Source organism: Eurosta solidaginis, chromosome 4 (genome assembly GCF_040869045.1).
Source record: "Eurosta solidaginis isolate ZX-2024a chromosome 4, ASM4086904v1, whole genome shotgun sequence".
NCBI lineage: Eukaryota > Metazoa > Arthropoda > Insecta > Diptera > Tephritidae > Eurosta > Eurosta solidaginis.
Genome location: NC_090322.1, coordinates 110,978,475 through 111,001,411, shown reverse-complemented (window position 1 = coordinate 111,001,411; position 22,937 = coordinate 110,978,475). Strand labels below are relative to the sequence as shown.

Genomic DNA, 22,937 nt, shown 5'->3' with positions numbered 1-22,937 from the left:
TTGGATGTTCTACCCTTTCTCCTAGTCTCCAAAGCTGGGGCGCAAATTATCTGTGTGAGCGGCAGGAATCGGCCCAGTTCAGGAACGCTACATTAAAAACAAGAAGAATTGACGCGCCTTGACCTCGACAACAAAAACCCGAAGGTGGAAAATACATATATATTTGCAGTTGAAGTTGACAATTTCCATGTGGTTGTTATAATTTTGATGTAAAAAAAAATAAATGTAAGGCGCGATAACCTCCGAAGAGATCTAAGGCCGAGCTTCTCTTCCAATTTGTGTCGTGCTCCTCTTGATTTTCCCTACAAATTGGCCGGACCGGACCTACATGTTTTATGCCGACTTCGAACGGCATCTGCAAGGCAGATGAGTTTTCACTGTGAGCTTTTCATGGCAGAAATACACCCGGAGCGCTTGCCAAACACTGCCGAGGGGCGACCCCGCTTAGAAAAATTTTCTTCTAATTTAAAAACCTTATTTCTAAAATTTTGATGTTGCTTTGCCCGGGGTGCGAACCCAGGGCACACGGTGTGGTAGGCGGAGCACGCTACCATCACACCACGGTGGCCGCCAATTTTGATGTACACAGGAAAAAAAGTGCGTGCAAAGGAACTTTGCCGGATTTACTTTTGACCCAACACCATTGGTGGACAGGGTAGGGTAATTTGATCGCGGCCGAAAGCCGCTAATGAAGATTTAATTAAAGAAAGTTTGCCTTTTCTCTAGTTTTTCAATTTTGTAGTGATATTTACTTGGGTTAATGAGTACTAAGGGGTCGCCCCTCGGCAATAGGAAATGCTTAATGATGGATACCACAACTCGAAGATGGGTTCCGTGTTAAAACTTTAAACTTTGAATATTTACCTTCGTTTTGCATCAAAACAAAAAAAAAAAAAAAGAAAAACAAAAAATACTTCATTCCTTTCTTGTATCAGCCAAATTGTTTAAACAAAAGTACTAAATTTACCAAAAAAATGCGTGTGTGTGGTTGTTCGGTGTCAACTGTGCGCGCAAATTGCTTTTGAGTGAGGCAGGCGACACGTATGTAGCATTCGCTGCGTTATCTAACTTCGGGAGTACATTTATATGTATGGACGTATGTATGTATTTTCATATCATATCAGCTTGACATAAGTATGTACATACTTGTTAATGCGTTGCTGCCAAGTTAATGCAACATAAATGGTTAAGAATGCAAACGTCTCTTGAAAAATACTCTTTCGTTAAAAATATTGAACATTTCCTTAAAACTTTTAAACAAAAGTTTTATTTTTTGGTATTTTTGCATGTATATGCTAATATTTGTGCACTAAGGTAATTTAATTCTTCAATATATTTTTTATGCTAAGTTAATCCTGGGATATGTTTGTACAAAATAGCTATCGAATGGAAGCTGTTTATGAGTACTTTGATACGGAGAATTTTTGTACCCCTGGGTCTCGAGATATAGGCCACAGCGTGGACCCGAGCACCCCTAGACAGAGTTTATACAATATGGATATCAAATGAAAGCTTTTGATTAGTGCTTTAGTAAAGGGTAGTTTTCATACCTATTTGTGACTAGGGTCTCGAGATATATGCCAAATATGCCAAAACGTGGATCAGGGTGACACTAGGATGTGTTTTTACACTATGAGCATCAAATTAAAGCTGTTGATGAGTGCTGTAGTACAGGGTAGTTTTCATACCTATTGGTGACTATGGTCTCGAGATATAGGCCAAAACGTGAACCCGGATACCCCTAGAATGCGTGTGTAATATGTATATCAAATGAAAGCTGTTGGTGAGAGCTTTAAAGTACTTTTCATTGTGATATTCGATTTAGTCGCATCAACCTGGTAATACTTATAAATATGCATGCCAAGCCGAAATAAATACATGAATTAATAATACCCACAAAGCTATTTACATACGTACTATTCGATTTGCCTGAAATTTGGTATATAAATTTGCCTATATTAGTATTGCAACGAATTTACTTGCAAATCCCCTTATTTGCAATCCTCTGCTAAGTTCGAATCACTAAACTGTTGAATAAATAACTCAAATTTGTAATAATGCAAAATGGCCTTTATTAAAGTACTTCACAATAACACTCAAACTGTGCAACGGTAAGGTGCTTACTTAAAGTTAAATCCAATGCCATCGGGGTTGATGGTATACCAATAAAATTTGTAAAAATTATTCTACCATTTATACTGAGTACCTTCACACACATCATAAACCATTGCATCACAACTTCTCGGTTTCATGAATCGTGGAAATGTGCAGTGGTAAGAACCGTCCCGAAGAAACGGCTTGCAAACTCGGTCCGTGATTATCGACCCATTAGCATATTGCCCGCGCTGTCGAAAGTTTTTGAAAGGCTGCTAGCAGAGCAAATAATTTTGCACATTTCTAGAAATAACCTCTTATCACCACATCAATCGGGCTTTACAGCCAAGCATAGCTGTACAACGGCACTACTTAAAATTCTTGATGACATACGCATACCTTTTGATAAAAACCAACTAACTCTGCTTTGTCTATTCGATTTTTCTGAAGCTTTTGATTCTGTTGACCATGCGTTACTTTCTTATAAACTTAAAACATATTTTGGATTTGCCTACAGTGCTTTGATGGTAATGGATAGTTACTTAACAGGAAGACCAAAACTTGTTAATACTGGTTGCGAAATTTCGGGGACCAAACACCTACCCCGAGGTGTTCCGCAGGGTTCCATTCTTGGGCCTTTGTTATTCAGTATTTTCGTAAACGATATCTTTTTGGTTTGTCAGCACATGAAAATGCACGCATATGCAGATGACATACAATTATATTTGTCTGGTAGTTTCACGGACGTAGCCAACCTCTGTCTTAAAGTAAATAATGATTTATTGTCAGTACAGAGCTGGGCCAATAATAATGGTCTCTGCCTTAATGCAACTAAATCGTTCATTTTGCCCATTTCGAAGAATAGGTCCGTTGATGCCCTTGCCTCACCAATATACACTGGAAACACGGCTTTACAAATGGTTTCTAGAATTAAAAATTTGGGTTTCGTTATCAACTCTAATCTAACTTGTGAAGACCACATCAATACAGTCATGGGTAAAGTGTATACCACTTTGCGCAATCTTAGGCAATCTGCACCTTTCACATCTCCGCATATTAGAAAAAAACTGGCCCTACAGCTCCTTTTGCCAATAAAAAACAATTCAGAGCTCGTTTATAACAAGTTGGACTCATGTTCTGCACACAAAGTTGAGGTCGTCTTTAATCATGTAACTCGTTACGTTTTCGGGTTACGAAAGTTTGATCATATTTCGGCTTGGAGGTCCAAGCTATTAGGATGTAACATATTTGACTACCAAAAAGCTAGAAGTGTGATTTTTTTGTACCGCTTAATTGTCACATAATCACCAGCATATCTTTTTGAGAAATTGACATTCACTAGGTCTCCCAGGACGAGTAATCTAGTTGTGCCTAACTTTAACTTCGTTGCTTCGACAAGGCTGTTTTTCGTCAACACCGTCCGTATTTGGAACTCTATCCCAGCTGCAATTAGGAATAATATAAACCAAAGCAACTACAAACATATTATTTTCAGTTATTTTTCTAGTCAACAAACTTAAACTGGGCATTTATTTTATTTTTATCTTATCTTAATCTAATTTAACCAAAATTTAAAATTTAAAAAATTAAAAATTTAAAGTTTTGTAGTATTGTTTTGATATGCTTGTTTTCTAGCATCTTTTATTTATTTATTTAAATGAATTATATGAATTATGTTTGTTGTACTAAAAAAGACAATTTGTCTTATTGTACTAATGTATATTCTCCGAATAAATGAAAATGAATAGCTTGTTTAATAACCAAACTGATTGATAGCTCAAATGAAACTCTACTATTCAGAATAATACTGCTCTTGCTCGCTAGATAGCGTCTTAGTCGAAACTGCTTGACAACTCAAATCAAACTGAATTCCAGCGCCTCTACAATTGCCGCCTTTTATAGTCTTTGATTTCAACCTTCGCATCTTCTAGGCGCTTCCAGAATCTACTAGTCCAGCAGCTCTCAAAATTCTCAGCTGTAACTACAATTGCACAATTTTATAGTTTTTCTCATTGCATACTTATAGGAGTATCTCAGATATATGCATGTGTTTGTGCATTGGCTCTCCGCTGCTCGTATACGTACATGGTACATATGTGTAGACGCAATTATTGTTTCGTTTATGTAGATACATAATGATTGATCTATGGATGTTAATTCACGTCACTTTACTTTACGATCATTTTTCCCGGGAAGTAGACCAGAGACGGACTGGGACTAGGACTAGGACTGGGACTCGGAATCGGACTGGAACAAAATAGATACCACTCTCTAGGACTGGCAATAAGGAATGAAGAAGAATGAGAAGAACTTGAGAGAAGAGAAAAGAGGGAAGGAGACTGAGAAAGAGATAGAGTGAGACGAAGATAGAGATAGATGAAGCGAAAAAGGCGGAGGGAGGAGTGAATAAAAGGATTAAGAAAAAGAGAAGAGGGGGAGGGCAGAGTTAGACGGAAAAAGCTTATTAAAATGTATGCAGATAGACCGAATTTAGGACAGAAAAATGTCTGCCGGGTCTGCTAGTCTTAGTATATTTTAAATGTGGTAATATGTAAAGGTTCACACCGAAACCAATCATTTTCATATGAAATTCCTTCCTACACATATGATATGATGAGCATTATATTGATAGCACTGATAGAAGTCAACTGGCGGCCAAATATTCTCGTGTAATAGTAGAAAAACTACCTAGAGAAGCAAATATCAATCTGGCTCAACTTACACCATATGACGCATAATCTATCTATAGAACTAATCTCTATAAATATACCTGTTTACGGTTCAAACTTGTTGAAACTGCTTTTTTCCTTAGACTTTGATTAGTGGATGTGCCCATTGGGCAAGGGAAGGTACTTTTGTGAACATCTGCGCCACCTAAAATTCCTTTAGTATTCTGTCTATATTTAGTAGAAGTAATTTGGTTGACTTATCAATATTTAAAGATAACCACGAAACTAAAACAAGGAGAGGCTGAACGGATTAACATCAACATTGTCAATGCAATCGAAGTCATATTGAATAGCATTCTGTTGTTTTTTTTTTTAAATAAAACTGTAAGGAATAAGAAAGGAATTGCGAGGTCGAATCTCATCTCCCATAAAGTAGCCGAACGATAACGCAAATAACTGCAACAAAAGCATTAAATTTTGTTAACGAGTTAGATAAAACCTTGAATGGAGCTGAGCAAATATCTTATCCTGTTCGTAAAATTCGATATATGTTACAGTGGTCTGATCCAGCTGATTCCTACGAATGTCTAATCGTACACCTAATTATACCCGCTCACCAGATTTTTTAAAGACTGGCTTGGCTAAATCAAACCAGATTGCAACCAGATCAATTCGGTATACTTATGGTTGGGTCTATCTCTTCTCCTTTAAGGATTTACAATTTTGAGATCTGTACAAACTAAATAAATTATTTCAATTTCATGAAAGTTATAATTAATACATACTTCTGTTTGTTTAAAAATTTTCACACAATAGTCCCTTATATGATATTCATATACAACTGTAAGTTACACTTTGCTGAATACTCTTTGCGCGCTAGTGAAATAAATCAACCAAAAGAGCTTGCTCAACACGAAGCGCAAGTTTCAAGAACAAGGCGTTGTTTATAGTAGAGGTGGAAAACTATCGACGATAGTATCGATATATCGATAGTTTTTACCTATCGATGGTACTATCTATGTTTTCTGACTATCGATACTATCGTTTAAAGTATTGTAGTAGGGAAATTGTAAATTAATATCTTAATATATAAAAATCACGTGTCACTATGTTTGTTCCCGATGGACTCCTAAACTACTGAACCGATTTTGAACTTGTTATGCACCCCGTATGTAGTTCGATCTAACTTGAAATATATGATAGGTTATATCTCAGTTTATAGTCGCAATATTATTTTATTGCAATTTTTTTTATTTGTTTATACGTAATAGTAAAACGTTACGTATTCGCACCGGTACTCACATTTTCAGGTGGTGCGGATATACTTCCGTTTAATTGGTTGGTGTTTAATTAAACAACGTGCTTATCAATAAAAAATATTATAGCGAATGATACTTAACAAGTATATCACATCCCCAGGCCCGTCGAGAAGGGGGGGGGGGATAAGCCCCAGGCCCGGGGTTTCTGGGGGGGCCCGCGATTTAGAGGAACTATGACATTTTTTTTTAATTCAGGAGAGTCTTTAATTGTTCCATGTGCAATTTTTAAGCCGAATTTCAAAAGCAACAAAAATCTGCATTTCTTTTTAATATTATAGTGAAAAATAAAAATCTATATATATATAAAAAGGCTAAAATGTGTTTTAGTTGGTCGCCGATGTTTGATGCGTCGGTCGATTTTGTTCAAACTTTCACACAAGTTGCGTAAACCTCACGCGGTGGTTACTACATAGGTTTGGTTGCGATGGACGTACAGGGTCTCGAGATATAGGCCGAAACGTGGACCCGAGTACCCCTAGAATGTGTTTATAGAATATGGATAACAAATGAAAACTGTTGATGAGTGCTTTAGTACAGAGTAATATATTATCCAGAGACGGACTGGGACTGGGATTAGGACTAGGACTGGGACTGAGACTCGGAGTGGGACTGGGACTGGGACTGGAATAAAATACATACCACCCTCTGGGAAAAGCAATAAGGGATGCAGAAGAATGAGAAGAAATTGAGAGAAGAGAAAAGAGAGAAGGAGATTGAGAAAGAATGACACGAAGATGGAGATAGATAAAGCGAAAAAGACGGAGTATAATATAAAAACGCATTGGTAACTAATGTTATGCTGGCATATTGGTAGCACTTATTTTGACTTTTTCAAATGAGCGGAAATTTTAGAAGCAATAGAAGTGTGTAAAACACGCGTATAAATTGGAACGAGTTTTTGCATTGTTATACTCTTATAAATTTGATATTATATAGAAGAAGTTCACGATTATTTATATAAAATAGATAGCGTGTCCACCAAAAAGAAAGTAAAGATGTCTGCTGTTTGGAATAATTTTTCCAAATCGAATAAAAATGAAGCCACGGCGAATTGCTCCTATTGTAAAAGAGGAGTTCAAATCAAGCGGCAAAACAAGCAATTTGTCGGATAATCTCCAGCGTTGCGCTTTGTACTCGACCTCAAAAGGGAAATTTGATGGCGGAAAAGAAGCACCTGCCTCAAAAGCTGGACTGGTTTTGTTAGCAAAAGTGTGCTAATACACCTCCAAATAAGATTAGTAAAAATCTAGAACAGCGGTCGACTGCTATTACGCGTCCGATAATATCGGGATGGGTATCAAACGACGCGTCTTGACACCAAGATGTTAGCTCTGTGTGGAGATATTTTTATAGTTGAATTTAACAGCTGTCATGTGGTTGTTGTACATAGGAAGAATATTGGCGTAGAAAAATATTTTGCACGTATTTAATTTAAATCCCAAAAAGATGTTGGATCGGCAAGTGTAATTTTTTATAATCGCCGCCGAAGGCCACCAATGCAGAAAGATACAGAAAGATGTTCAACGTAAAAATACTGTGGATCCCACCCCCCGGCTTTGGAGTGGTCCGAGGTAATTTTCCGGTTTTTCGTGAACATTTTTTGATAGACATAAAATTTGTTTCCTCCTTCGGTTTATTGATACTCAGGTATTTTGCTTAGATTTAATTTGATCTTTGATTTGTTTTTCCAACCCAGTGTAACTTTTTATAAGCTCGGACAAAAACCGCTAATGCAGAAACGTGTTCTCGATCCCACCCCCGGTCTCGGAGGGGTGCATGGTTATTTTTCGGTTTTGGAAATATGATACTGCCTTTTCTGAAGATATCGTCGACTAGAACAGGAACCTCAATGTTCCAAACTCTTCCAAAATCTCTACACTCCTGGAATGACTTGAATTTCAAATTTAAAAGAATTATTACACAACTATACGTAATTTTTTTTTCAAGTTTTTTTGCAACGCCGCGTTGCTTGTCATCAATCTTTTGGAATATAAAAACTTATTTTTACAGGTAACTGAAAACTTTGCAATTGTTTTGAAAAGTAGAATTCCTGTTTTAGTCGACGATAAGTACAAAAATAACCGCATCCCATACCCAAGTATCTTCACTTTTGTCTTTTTGTAGCACTCAGGTGTGCTCCATAAGAGATTCTCTGCCGCTACGAAAATGTCTCGATAGTATCGATATATCGATAGTGCCCTTCGATACTATCGGCGTATATCGATAGTCCGTACTATCGATAGTTTTCCACCTCTATCTTATAGTGCTTTTATAATGGAAAGTTGTATGATTTTCTCACAATTCATATTCTCTGAAATACTCACCTGTTCATTGTTATCATTGCTATGCATAAGAGAGACACTCCAATATTTCCATACTGAATAAATGGTATTAACTTACAAAGGAAGCTTCCATGAGTCCAGGTGCCTTGAATAAACCTCAACGCGCTGAAGGGCAGTACAATTGCGCAAAATAATAGATCGGCCATACAGAGACTGCAAAAGAGATGCGATGGGTTTCAAACTTATTTGGTTCATAAATATATCAATTTCACTTGGAAAAGTCATTATTTAGTCCTTATTAACAGAAATCATACACAAATAACTAGTTGCGAACCCAGCCAGCTCTTTTTTGAAATTTTTGAAATCATAACCCCCAGATGATTAAAACCGTTCAAATTAAAAAATATTTTTTATTCAATAATTAATGTTTTATCGAGAGAAAAGAGTACCCTAAATATGACTATACTTGAATTTCCATTTAGACTACATATCTTTATATACTTTCAATTCTTAAATATTATATTTTACTTGTTTTAAATAACATTTCATTACTTTTCACAGTCGTTTTCTGATGATATTATGACGAATATGAGTGACACCAGGTGATACTCACATCCCTAGTCTGATGCTAAGTAAATGAAGTCACAACAACAATAAAGCAGACAGTCACTTGTATCTACACCCAGCGGACCAAGTTCGATTAATTTGCGAGACTTTCGCAAAATGCTCAGAAGTGAGCTCATATCTGAACAAAGGAAAATAGAAACTTTATTTTTATCGCAAAAAACCTGTAAATAAGCTCGTACGCGATCAAAAAGCGATAGAAAATTTATTTACCGCATATCAGTCGCATAATGTTTGCAGGAATACTCGCAAGCAAGCAAATAACGATGCTAATTTTTGTTACGCAAAATACTTTCTTATGAGCTTTGCAACACGTGTTTTGTGACAAAGACCAAAATGCAGACAAAATAACGGTTAATAATTTCGTATGTAGCGTTATTTCTCATATCGATGCGCAGCGCAAAAATAAGAAATAAAACAATTGTTTAGTTGAATGATATTCGCGAAAGTGAATAGTTGAGTGCTGTGTTCGAAAAATTATTTAAAAATTTGAAAAATTATTTATTATACGCATATAGTTAAGTGGAAAGTAAGTACAAACGTGATTTTACATATTTTTGTTTTATTCAATAATGCTTCCTAAAAGGAAGGGAAGAGAATATATTTGCGAGGCGAGGCATGTTAGACGGAATGCAGGGGAAATTATCTTAGATAATAAAAATATTGAGAGTGAAATCGAATTAAATTCACCTGTCACTGAAGCTGTATCTATAGATAATGATAGTCCAAGTGACTTTAGTGAAATCGATTTCAATACTCGGTTAGCGCAGTGGTTGTCCATTAACAACATCAGCAAGGTCGCAGGTAATGATTTGATCAAGCTCTTGAGTGAAAAAATTCCAAACCTACCCAAAGATGTTCGTACTTTGAAATGCACTCCTCGTGTCTGTCTGAAACGAATTGTAGCGCCGGGGGAGTACGTGCATTATCGCATAAAGATGCATTAACTGATTTTCTGATGAACTTCACTTATTTATCTTCCATAATAAGTTTAAATATCAATATAGATGGTCTACCGTTATATAAAAGTACAAAATTAGAAACTTGGCCCATTCTAATTAACGTTAATGGAACAAAGCAAGTTTTAGTAGCTGGAATATATGCAGGTTACACAAAGCCGTGTGATCCCAACGCATATTTAGAAGAATTTGTTCACGAATTGGGAAATTTAGTTGAGGTGGGCATGATGTTTCAAGATAGAATATTTCAAATAGAAGTAAGAGCATTTATTTGCGATGCACCAGCCCGCGCTTTTATTTTGGGTGTGAAATATCACTCAGGGTTTTTTTCATGCAATCTTTATGTTCAGAAGGGTGAAAGTTTTAGCGGTCGAAGAATTTTTAGAAAATCATGTAATCTACCTCGAACAAATGAAGGCTTCCGCAGTCGCCTGCAACAAGATCACCACAATATACAAGCCGAACTAGCCCTTGAAAAATTGCCAATAGATATGGTTAATCAATTTCCCTTAGATTACATGCATGTTGTTTGTCTTGGTGTTATGAAATCGATCCTAGTAGCTTTAACGATAACAAAAGGTCATAAGTTTTCTTTAAGTAGGCACTCGTTACCTTCATTGAATAATAAGTTTGAGCATTTAAAAAAATTTTTACCCAGAGAGTTCAATAGAGAAGTAAGATCCCTTGTTATGTTATGAGATTTAAGGCTACTGATCTTCGTACTTTTTTATTATATACTGGACATATAGTATTGAGAGGTATTTTAGATACTTCCTTATACAATCATTTTCTTCTACTCAGCTTAGGAATTAGACTTCTCCTTCATACCGGATACTGCGTTACGCAAAACTCCTTCGCATCGAGTTTATTAGATGACTTTGTAAGCCAAGTCCCCTCTTTTTATATGGTTTCAATGCTAACATTTAATTTTCATTGTCTAACTCATCTAAGTCAACAAACGCTTCGGTTTGGTTCCCTTCAGACCATAAGCTGCTTTCCTTTCGAGAACTTCTTGGGACATCTAAAAACAATGGTGAAAAATTCTAGCTATACCCTGAAGCAACTATACAATAGGATTGTTGAGCGCCGTTTGTTAAACGTCGTCCTCAAAGAAAAGACTTTAAAGTTCAATGGTTCTAATAGCAAAATATCCTATAAACACTGGTATTTCGATGTGAAGGACAGAAATCGATTTTATTACGTTAAAGATGGCAGCAAATATGCTATTTACAAAATAATTAAAATTGACAATACGACTTTGTATAGCCAGTTAGTTGTTGACTTGGAGCCGTTTTTTACTTTTCCCATTAACTCCACCTTTGTTGGCATATTTTCCTCAAAACAACTTAATTTCGGCCCAAACGTAGTACATCATAATGTAGATAAAGTCTCAGGGAAAATTTTTCATTTTGAAGATAGCGGCATACATACTTACATCCCTTTAATCGACTAATTACAGAACTAACAAAATATGAATTCGTACAATTTTATTTTGGATGGCGGCGAAAACGGGGTTGGCAGCGAAAATTACATACTCACAGGTAATATAATACATAAATATTTGCATATCAGCGCGTATTTAAAACAAAAATAACGTAGGTACAAAATTTAGTTGCAGCTTTCAGTAAAATGATTTAACTACCACCAACTAAATACCTACTTTATTTTGATTATGAATAAGCCCATTTTTTTTTATCTATATTATACGTTATACGTAACATAAACATTTAGATTGCATTATTATATATTTTCAGATAATCTAATACGCCCGCAAGCAATCAAAACAAGTTTTTTCAAGAAATGTTAAATGTAACAAAGAAAATGTTTGAAACTCAACAGGAAACAGCGAATAAAATTGATCAGTTGACGTGTAAAATTGATCGACAGGGTGCCGAATTGATTTCTTTAAGAAATGAAATTGCAATAATAAAGGCTCGAATTTGTGGAGAGGCACACAGGCCAAAAGTGGTACTGCCAGTATCACCTCTTAACACTTACGAAGACTTTGCGGTATTGGAAGAAAGTCTTAAAAATGAAAAAACCTTTAAAGATTTGGTATAAAATTTATAAGTAATTTTTCAATTGATATGATAAAAATGTAGTTTTCATTTGCTCAAGGTTGTTGAGTTAGTAACTAGCGCAGAGAAAACTTTTGATAAATATATAGGGGCTGCTGGCGTCAAATAATGACGGATGAACTGGCAAAAACGTGTTCCTGGCATGGAAACGACACAAAAAAATGTGTAAGAGGATTTCTCACAACACTAGCCATACGCCGTGAGTATAATTTTTACAACTTCCGATACAGAAAGTGTCAATATTAATTTATTTTATTAGTTTTTATATTAATAATTTAACTATTATTTATATTCGTAAAAGAGTTCTAAACTTCAGCCTACTTTTTCTATTTCAATCTATATTTTACATAAACCAAAGAGTTTAATTAATTATTTATTTTACTTTATTAAATTATATTTTTCACTTTTATATTTATAGATGCATTCAAACAGAAGTTCGCACTAGAAGACAATGATTTTGATAGAGTAACGCAAAAATTTTTCCAATACGCTGCCGAACGCGTAACCAGAACAGCCAAATCGGAGTCAAAAAAACTTAGAACTTAGTAATTGTATACATTAAAATAATAATATTTTACTTGATTTTTTTAATTGAATTAATTTAATTTATTTAGTTATTTTTATTAAACACACTTAATAATAAAAAGTGAAATAAAATACATAAATTAATAAAAATAATATTGTTATATGAACTACAAACTGTTTTTTTTTTTATAAAAAACAAAATTAATAAAAATCTGAAATTAAACACCATGCATATTCGGAAGTCTCTATTTTTTTGAGTGTGCCTCACTGCATTTAATATAGGGGAACACAGCGGGAAAAGGAACAACTGAAAAATTCGCACATCCTATTTCTTGTTATCATTTTGTAATATCCTTTTTGATACTTATTTAATATTGTTTCCGACTAGGGAAAAAAGTTTTTTTAGTATCAATTTTGAGTTGAAAATGAATCAAATGAAATATTTCATCCGACTACGCAGAAGTATCAAAAAAGTCTATAAAAAATATTACTTAAAACTCGCTAGCTTTATTTGTTGCGACTATCGTAAACAATACTTTCACTGCCACAAACTGAACGACATATGAATCATATTGGTATCGTTTTCAGAAGCGTTTGCGAGAGTTTTATCCGGTTAAATATCGTAAATCGCTCAAATGTGGTATCATTTGTGAGCATTTGGTCCGCTGGGCATAAACGAATAAAACATTATGTCTACACATATGTACGTACACGCAGCAGAGAAGAGATGCTCCCAAAAGTATGCAATTGTAATTGTTGAAGTGTCGCTCACAAATACACGCATATGAGAAGCTATATACGTGCATCTGTAGTTATAATTATATGGCGGCAACTAAGTAAATTCTGGAGGCGCCTAGAAGATGCCACGAGGAAATCAAATAGTATAAAAGCACCAGCGGTAGAGGCGCTATAATCAGTTTCGATTAAGACGATATCTAGCGAGCAATAGCAGTATTATTTTGAAAGTCGGTTTCATTTAAGCTATCAGTTTGGTTATTAAGCCAGCTAATTGCAAAGTATAAGTGTTATTGTGAAGTATTTTAATAAAGGCCATTTTTCCATTATTCAATATTGGAGTTATTTATTCAACAGTGTAGTGATACGAACTTAGCAAAAAGGCAAATAAGAGGATTTGCAAGCAAATTCGTTACAATTGGTGTCAGAAGAGGAATTGTTGAATAAATTCCAGAGGACAACAAGGACATGGCAGAGTTAAGTGAATTGAAGATCCCGCAACTGAAGAAGGAGTTGGAGTACCGTGAATTGAATACAACCGGCATTAAACTCGAACTTCAGGCACGACTACGAGAGGCAATGGAATTAGAAGGAATTGATGCGGAAGAGTATGTCTTTCATCTTGATGGCGAGGAGACAACAAAAAATGAAGAGAAAAACGAAACATCGCAGACAATTACCAGCACAGACTTGAACATGATATTGGCTGCAATAACTGCTCAAACATCGACAGTAACATCCAAGATGGAAGCGCAAGAGGTACGTATAACAGAAATGTCATCACAAATATCCACAAATATGGCATCCGAACTGGAATCGCAAGAGACACGCATAACATCCAAGATGGAAACTCAGCTGGAATCACAGGAGGCACGTATTTCAGAAATGTCATCGCAAATGTCATCTCAACTGGAAAAGCAGAAGACATATGTGGCATCCCAGCTGTAATCACATGAGACACGTATTTCAGAAATGTCGACACAGATTACATCAAAGATGGAAACACAACTGAAAGAGCAAGAGGCGCGTATATCATCAAAACTCGAAACGCGTTTGAGAAAACCGCAGCAGTGAACAACTGGAATGCGGAAGATAAAGTTGCTGCACTGTTCGTGGCATTGAAGGGGCCAGCAGCGGAAATCCTACAGACGATTCCCGAAGGAGAGCGAAACAATTATGAAGCATTGATAGCTGCACATTTGAGTAAGCCATCGTACAAATCTCATCGCGTGGATGTGGAAAGGCCAGACTGGGTAGACGCAATTTTGGAAGCATTGAAGGGTACGCAGCTGAAGAATAATGATGCAGTCAAATGCATTAAATGTGGGAAGCCAGGGCATATTGCGCGTTATTGCAACACCAACCCCAATAGTTCCAACAATGTGGGTGGTCGTAAACGCAGAGCAGAAGGTGATGAGCAAATCTCCAAGACCACTCAATCGATAAACTAAATCGAGTCAGCCGCAAGGGGCGACAGCAGGCTCCCGCAATTGAATGCCCCATAATCTCTATCTCGCAGATTGGAAGAAAATCGAGCAATCTTACTGTTGGAGGACATGTGGACGGAAAGGAACTTTTACTGACTGTAGATATGGGTGCATCTCATTCCATCATTCGAGCGGATTTAGTCAACAAAAAGATAAGACCATTGCTTGGAGCAAGATTACGTACAGCCACGGGAGAGGACACCCAGGTAATTGGAGAAGTAGAATGTGAAGTAGCAATTGGGAACGTCACAGTACTACACAATTTTATAGTGGCAGATATTGTTGATGAAATCGTAATTGGAGTGGACTTCTTAATCAACCAAGGCATCAAGATCGACATGCAAAGCAAGACGATGCGATATAAGAACATGGATGTACCACTTAATTTCGGCTACGAGAGAGGCTACAGCAGTAAACAAGTACTGGTGGAAGAGAGTCAGCAAATACCACCAAAATCCGAAGCAGTCATCTGGGCAAAGGTTGATGGAGGTTGTGGGACAAACAAATTGTGGGTTGTCGAAGCAGCAAACAAATCAGCACCGAACATACTTGTAGGAAAAACCCTGGCTATGACAAAACAAGATGGACGTATTCCGGTAAGAGTACTCAATGAGTTCAAGTCACCACTCAAACTGACCAAAGGATCTATTTTGGGAAGATGCCAAGAGGCTGAAGTAATTATTAACTGTGAACAGCTCCAGGAACACGTTTCATCTAGTAACACTGATCTTTCAAATGACATCACGGAATGGACGGAGGGGTTAGAGGAAGATTTTCAGAGTAAGGCAAAGCAACTGCTCCTAAAGTACGCAAACATATTTGACCAGGATGGTTCCAAACCAGGCCGCACCAATGTTGTGAAACATCAAATTGACACTGGAGATGCGAGGCCGATCCGTCAAGCTCCACGTAGTGTTCCACTGGCGAAGCGGGAAGTTGTGAGTCAAATCATAAAAGAAATGAGCGACAGCGGCGTCATCGAACCATCACCTAGTCCATGGAGCTCACCGGTAGTACTTGTTAAGAAGAAGGATGGAAAAATGAGGTTTTGCGTGGACTACCGGAAGTTGAATGACGTTACGAAAAAGGATAGCTACCCATTGCCAAGAATTGACGACACTCTGGACTCGCTCTCTGGTACGAAATGGTTTTCCACACTGGACTTGAAAAGCGGCTACTGGCAAGTGGAGGTGAAGGAGGAAGCCAAAGAGAAAACAGCCTTCAGCGTCGGAGATGGTCTTTGGCAATTTACAGTGATGCTCTTTGGACTATGTAATGCACCAGCTACTTTCGAGAGACTCATGGATCAGGTATTGAAAGGACTACATTGGAAAACATGCTTGGTGTACCTGTACGACATCATCGTATTGGGCAAGAACTTTGATGAACATCTTAAAAACGTAGATGAAGTTTTCCATAGAATAGCTGGTGCTGGTCTGAAGTTAAGTCCCAAAAAGTTTGCGCTGTTTAAAAAGGAAGCAAATTATTTGGGTCACAAGGTAACGACAGAAGGTATCCGTATAGCGAATGAAAAGATAGAAGCAGTAAAGAATTGGCCAAGACCACAGAATCTGCATGAATTGAGAAGTTTCCTTGGGCTGTGCACATATTACCGCCGATTTGTACCAAATTTTGCCAGCGTAGCCCATAGTCTCCACGAGCTAACAAGAAAAAATAAAGCTTTTGAATGGAAGAAGGAGCAAGAAGTAGCTTTCCAAACATTGAAAGAGCGTTTGTGCACTGCCCCAATGTTGGAATATCCAATTCCAGGAGCAACGTTTATTCTTGATACAGATGCGAGCGGATATGCTATAGGAGCGTTTTATCACAACTGGTCGATGGACAGGAGAAGGTAGTTGCATATTACAGCCGTTCAATTGGAAAACCAGAAAGGAACTACTGCATTACGCGGAGAGAGCTGTTGGCATTGGTGTGCATTAAACATTTTCACAAATACCTCTACGGCCAGCGATTCCGTGTCAGGACAGATCACGCAGCTTTAAAATGGCTTCTGCAGTTCCGTAATCCGGAAGGACAATTGGCACGGTGGATTGAGCGACTACAAAGCTATGACTTTTCCATTGAGCATCGAAAAGGTAGTACCCATGGAAATGCCGATGAAATGTCACGAAGACCATGTAGTTTGGAATGCAAGCACTGTTCAAAAGCCGAGGCTAAAGAAGACATTATAGATGTCCGGCTAATGACTATAACATGTGCAGATGAATGGGACAAGGAACAGCTAAGAAAGTGTCAGCTAGAAGATACAGATCTGCCACGTGTTATGCAAGGGCTCGACCGAAACGAAAGACCAAACAGAGAAGAGATGTCAGCAGAGAGTCCCATTGCGAAGTCATATTAGGCACAGTGGAACAGTTTAGAATTGATATCCGGTTGCCTTCATCGAGTATGGGAGAGTGAAGATGGTAAATGCAAGAAGAAACTGATAGTTGTTCCCAGAGAGAGGATTCCTGACGTGCTTAGCGAGCTGCATAATGGTCCAAGCGGAGGTCATCTTGGAATCACGAAGACGCTCGAGAAGATTAAACAGAGATTCTATTGGGTTGGTTGCCGTCAGTCGGTCACTGAGTGGATTGCAGCAGAGCAAAAGGGCCCAGAACCCGAAGTCATGGTCAGATGAAGCAATATAACTCAGGTGCGCCATTTGAAAGGATCGCTATGGATGTCGCCGGTCAATTTCCTACTAGCAAGGGCGGAAACAAATATGTACTGGTAGTTATGGATTATTTCAGCAAATGGCCAGAGGTATACCCAATCCCAAATCAAGAAGCGGAAACGGTAGAAGCAGTGTTTATAAACAATTGGGTTGCAAGGTATGGTGTACCAATGGAGTTACATTCTGATCAAGGCAGGAATTTCGAATCAGCTGTATTCCAGGAAATGTGTAAATCATTGGGCATTCGAAAAACACGGACAACTGCATTGCATCCTCAATCCGATGGTATGGTAGAACGATTCAATAGAACATTGGAGGAGCACTTAAGGAAAGTAGTAGACAAGTACCATAAAGAGTGGGTTACCCGCATACCATTATTCTTGATGGCTTACCGATCATCCGTGCATGAGACAACGGGCCAAACCCCTGCAAAAGTAATTTTTGGCAATGACCTTAGACTGCAAGCTGATTTGAAGTTTGGGATAGATGCCAATGCGTTGAGAAATGTTAAGAAATCCACTAGTGATTTGGAAGAAGAGCTGAGAGAGATACACGATCTTGTAAGGCAACGATCAAAAATTATGAGTGACAAGATGAAAGCGAGGTACGATAAAGCAATTAATTCGGAAGGGTTTCAGGAAGGAGATTTAGTGCTGTTATACAACCCACAACGAAAAAAATGGTTGTCCCCGAAATTGCAGTGTAATTGGGAAGGCCCATACAAAGTTGTAGAACGGATCAACGATGTAGTTTACCGCATACAAACCATTGGCAAACCACGAACCAAAATGAAAGTGGTTCATTTGGAAAGGCTGGCAGCGTTTAGATCGAGAGATTTGTCTGATCGGGACGATCAGACTTAGGTGGAGGGCAGTGTGACGAATATGAGTGACACCAGGTGATACTCACATCCCTAGTCTGATGCTAAATAAATGAAGTCACAACAACAATAAAGCAGATAGTCACTTGTATCTACATAAACGTATAAAACATTATGTCTACACATATGTACGTACAGGCAGCAGAGAAGAGATGCTCCCAAAAGTATGCAATTGTAATTGTTGAAGTGTCGCTCACAAATACACGCATATGAGAAGCTATATACGTGCATCTGTAGTTGTAATTATATGGCGGCAACTAAGTAAATTCTGGAAGCGCCTAGAAGATGCCACGGGGAAATCAAAGAGTATAAAAGCACCAGCGGTAGAGGCGCTATAATCAGTTTCGATTAAGACGATATCTAGCGAGCAATAGCAGTTTTATTTTAAAAGTCGGTTTCATTTAAGCTATCAGTTTGGTTATTAAGCCAGCTAATTGCAAATTATAAGTGTTATTGTGAAGTATTTTAATAAAGGGCATGTTTCCATTATTCAATATTGGAGTTATTTATTCAACAGTTTAGTGATACGAACTTAGCAAAAAGGCAAATAAGAGGATTAGCAAGCAAATTCGTTACAATATCAAAGAACATTGTTCAATCATATTAACTGATGTTTTTGAATCATTTTTGAATCCGGTTATGGTGCATTTTTCCATAATATTTTATATATAATTTGATACTATATAATAATCATCAGGGGGTAAAGGCATCCGGAAGTGAGCTAGTTGAACCTCGGGTAATTAGCAATAATAACTTGACCGAAAAACTTACACGACTAAAACATCCAACAGCATCTATAAAAATCACAAGAAATTCTAGGGGACATGTTACATTTAGTGATGTATATTGCAACGATTTTCCGTCATACCATGTCAAATTTGGTTACGAGACAAACCGGTTTTGGCATTGTGCCATCATCAGTGTCGATTTTCGTTCTGATCTGTTGTTGTCGTTTGTACATGAGCAGGTATTGTCAAAATTGATTCTTGTGTATATTTGTGTGTATGTGCTGTGTGTTCATTCAGAACCGAAAGTGGTTTTTACTGATCGATTTGTGTGGATGAATGAGGCACGTAAAAGTCAGTAATTCTAGTGTTTGACCTAACTTATGTGTTTGTTGCTTTGGTTTGTTTATTGTTTTGTGTTTATTTGTTGTTGTGTGATTACTTTGTTTCTTGTGAACAAGTTTTAAAGACCCAAATATTGTGTCAAAAATTGTGTTTATCTGTTCGTTTATTATTCTACCGTCGAATGTTTTATGTTTGTAGATTTCTATGTTTTCGAGTACGTTCAGACGTCAGCCTTTTGCTTGTATGTGAAGGACCCTGACTGGTTTATTCATGTTTGCTGTTTTCGACCATATGATTCGCGAAGTTGGACTTTGGTATAATGTTTGGATTCCGTATTTTTTTTGGTTGTAATCTCTAATGTGCTCTCTGAACCTCGTCCTGTTTGTCCTATGCAACTGTGTTGGCATCCGCAGGAAACGTTGTATACGCCGTGGCTGTTGCACGGATCCTCTGAGTTAGTGTTAGTTCTTAGTTCTCGTCCTAGATTGTTCGATATTTTGAACGCTGTATTAATGTATTTTTTAAAAAAGTTTGCCAATTTATATGTCGCTTTTCCAGTATATGTCATAGTCGTCCAGGTGTTATTATTTTCATTTTTATTATTTCTTTTTGGTTCTCCATCCGTCCTTCTGAGCTTATCTACTAGTGCTTTTTTGTATATCCGTTGTTTGCAGCAACGTTATATATTAATTCAAGCTCTCTCTTATATGCTTCTTGTGTAAGAGGTGTTCTTTCAAGTCTATGTACCAAATGCCTTAATGCTGCATTTTTATGCTGTTGGGGTTGATTAGAGTTATTATGTATTATTGTTTCGGTGGCTGTTTGGCTTTCTATATATGCCGTAGTTAAATCCCCTACATCGCTCAGCCACATATTCGGACGATATGGAGTTCGGCGAAGCCCTCACACCAACAACAAGGTGCCTACCCTAGACAGGGTCTTAGAGACAGTATTAAACGGTCAGAATATATAGTAACGCGTCGACCACCGTGCCGATATAACTGAAATACGGCGGCGGCATGCGTAAAACGAAGAAAATCGTCGGAGGCGGCAGCGTTTACCAGCGGCGTATATCTATAATGAGAAGGTTATGGTGATGCATCGACTTTAACGGACGTACAATTTTCTGACACTGGCTTTCGAAAAAACGACTCTTAATAAATATAGTTTAAAACAAGTAAAGAAGACTAAGTTCGAGTGTAACCGAACATTACATACTCAGCTGAGAGCTTTGGAGACAAAATAAGGGAAAATCACAATGTAGGAAAATGAACCTAGAGCAACCCTGGAATGTGTTTGTATGACATGGGTATCAAATGGAAGGTATTAAAGAGTATTTTAAAAGGGAGTGGGCCATAATTCTATAGGTGGACGCCATTTCGGGATATCGCCATAAAGGTGGACAAGGGGTGACTCTAAAATGTGTTTGTACGATATGGGTATCAAATGAAAGGAGTTAATGAGTATTTTTAAAGGGAGTGGCCCTTAGTTCTATAGGTGGACGCCTGTTCAAGATATCGCCATAGGGGTGGACCAGGGGTGACTCTAGAATATGTTTGTACGATATGGGTATCCAATGAAAAGTGTTAATGAGTATTTTAAAAGGGAGTTAGCCTTAGTTCTATAGGTGGGCGCCTTTTCGAGATATCGCCATAAAGGTGGAGCAGGGGTGACTCTAGAATGCGTTTGTACGATATAGCTATCAAATAAAAGGTGTTAATGATTATTTAAAAGGGAGTAGGCCTTAGTTCTATAGGTGGACGCCTTTTCGAGATATCTCCATAATGGTGGGCCAGGGGTGACTCTTGAATTTGTTTGTACGATGTGGGTATCAAACGTAAGGTGTTAATGAGTATTTTAAAAGGGAGTGCGCCTTAGTTATATAGGTGGACGCTTTTCGAGATATCGCCATAAAGGTGGACCAGGGGTGACTCTAGAATGCGTTTGCACGATATGGGTATCAAATGAAAGGTGTTAATGATTATTTAAAAGGGAGTGGATATGGGGGTACGCCTTTTCGAGATATCGCCATAAGGATGGACCAGGGGTGACTATATGATGTGTTTGTACGATATGGGTATCAAATTAAAGGTATTAATGAGGGTTTTAAATGGGAGTGGCCTTGGTTGTATATGTGAAGGCGTTTTCGAGATATCGACCAAAATGTGGACCAGGGGGACCCAGAACATCATCTGTCGGCTAATTTAGATATGTAATACCACGAAAAGTATTCCTGCCAAGGTTCCAAAAGCTTTTGATTTCGCCCTGCAGAACTTTTTCATTTTCTTCTATTTAATATGGTAGGTGTCACACCCATTTTACAAAGTTTTTTCTTATGTTATATTTTGCGTCAATAATCCATTCCAATTACAATGCTTCATCCCTATTTTCATATTTGGTATAGAATTATGGCATTGTTTTCATTTTTCGTGATTTTCGATATCGAAAACGTGGGCGTGGTCATAGTCCGATTTCGGCCATTTTTTATACCAAGATAAAGTGAGTTCAGATAAGTAGGTGAACTAAGTTTAGTAAACATATATCGATTTTTGCTCAAATTATCGTGTTAACGGCCGAAGGACAGACGGTCGACGGTGTATAAAAACTGGGCGTGGCTTCAACCGATTTCGCCCATTTTCACAGAAAACAGTGATCGCCATAGAATCTATGCCTCTACCAAATTTCACAAGGATTGGTAAATTTGTGTTCGACTTATGGCATTAAAAGTATTCTAGACAAATTAAATGAAAAAGGGCGGAGTCACGCCCCTTTTCAAATTTTGTTTTTGTGTTTTGTTACACCATATCATTACTGGAGTTGAATGTTGACATAATTTACTTATATACTGTAAAGATATTCAATTTTTTGTTAAAATTTTATTAAACATTTTTTTTTAAGTGGGCGTGTTCACCATCCGATTTTGCTAATTTTTCTTTAGCACACATATAGTAATAGGATTAATGTTCCTACCAAATTTCATCATGATATCTTCAACGACTGCCAAATACAGCTTGCAAAACTCTTAAATTACCTTCTTTTAAAAGTGGGCGGTGCCACGCCCATTGTACAAAATTTTAGTAATATTCTATTCCGCGTCATAAGGTAAACCCACCTACCAAGCTTCACCGCTTTATCCATCTTTGGTAATGAATTATCGCACTTTTTCGGTTTTTCGAATTTTCCGATATCGAAAAGTGGGCGTCGTTATAGTCCGTTCGTTCATTTTAAAAAGCGATCTGAGATGAGTGCCCAGGAACCTACGTACCAAATTTCATCAAGATACCTCAAAATTTACTCAAGTTATCGTGTTAATGGACAGACGGAAGGACGGACATGGTTAAATGAATTTATTTTTTCGCCCAGATCATTTTGATATATAGAAGTCTATATCTATCTCGATTAGTGTATGCCGTTACGGATTACCGTTATGCGAACAAAATTAATATACTCTGTGAGCTCTGCTCAGCTGAGTATAAAAAACTAGAAAACACGCTTTTAAATAATATCGAACTAAAAAGTTAAAAATAAGTTTAAAACA

At 37.4% G+C, this 22,937-nt stretch overlaps 1 protein-coding gene across 13 annotated transcripts in view; it reads right to left on the bottom strand.

The window, feature by feature from the left end:
• Positions 1-22,937, bottom strand: part of moody (G-protein coupled receptor moody) — a 133,502-nt gene that overhangs the window by 25,240 nt on the left and 85,325 nt on the right. For 12 of the 13 annotated variants that reach the window (XM_067782450.1, XM_067782456.1, XM_067782455.1 and 9 more), the window contains one exon: positions 8,407-8,577. The exons of the other annotated variant lie outside the window; for it this stretch is intronic. In XM_067782450.1, the coding sequence (XP_067638551.1) occupies positions 8,407-8,577 (171 nt within the window). The remainder of the gene's footprint in view (positions 1-8,406; positions 8,578-22,937) is intronic. 13 annotated transcript variants of the gene reach the window in all.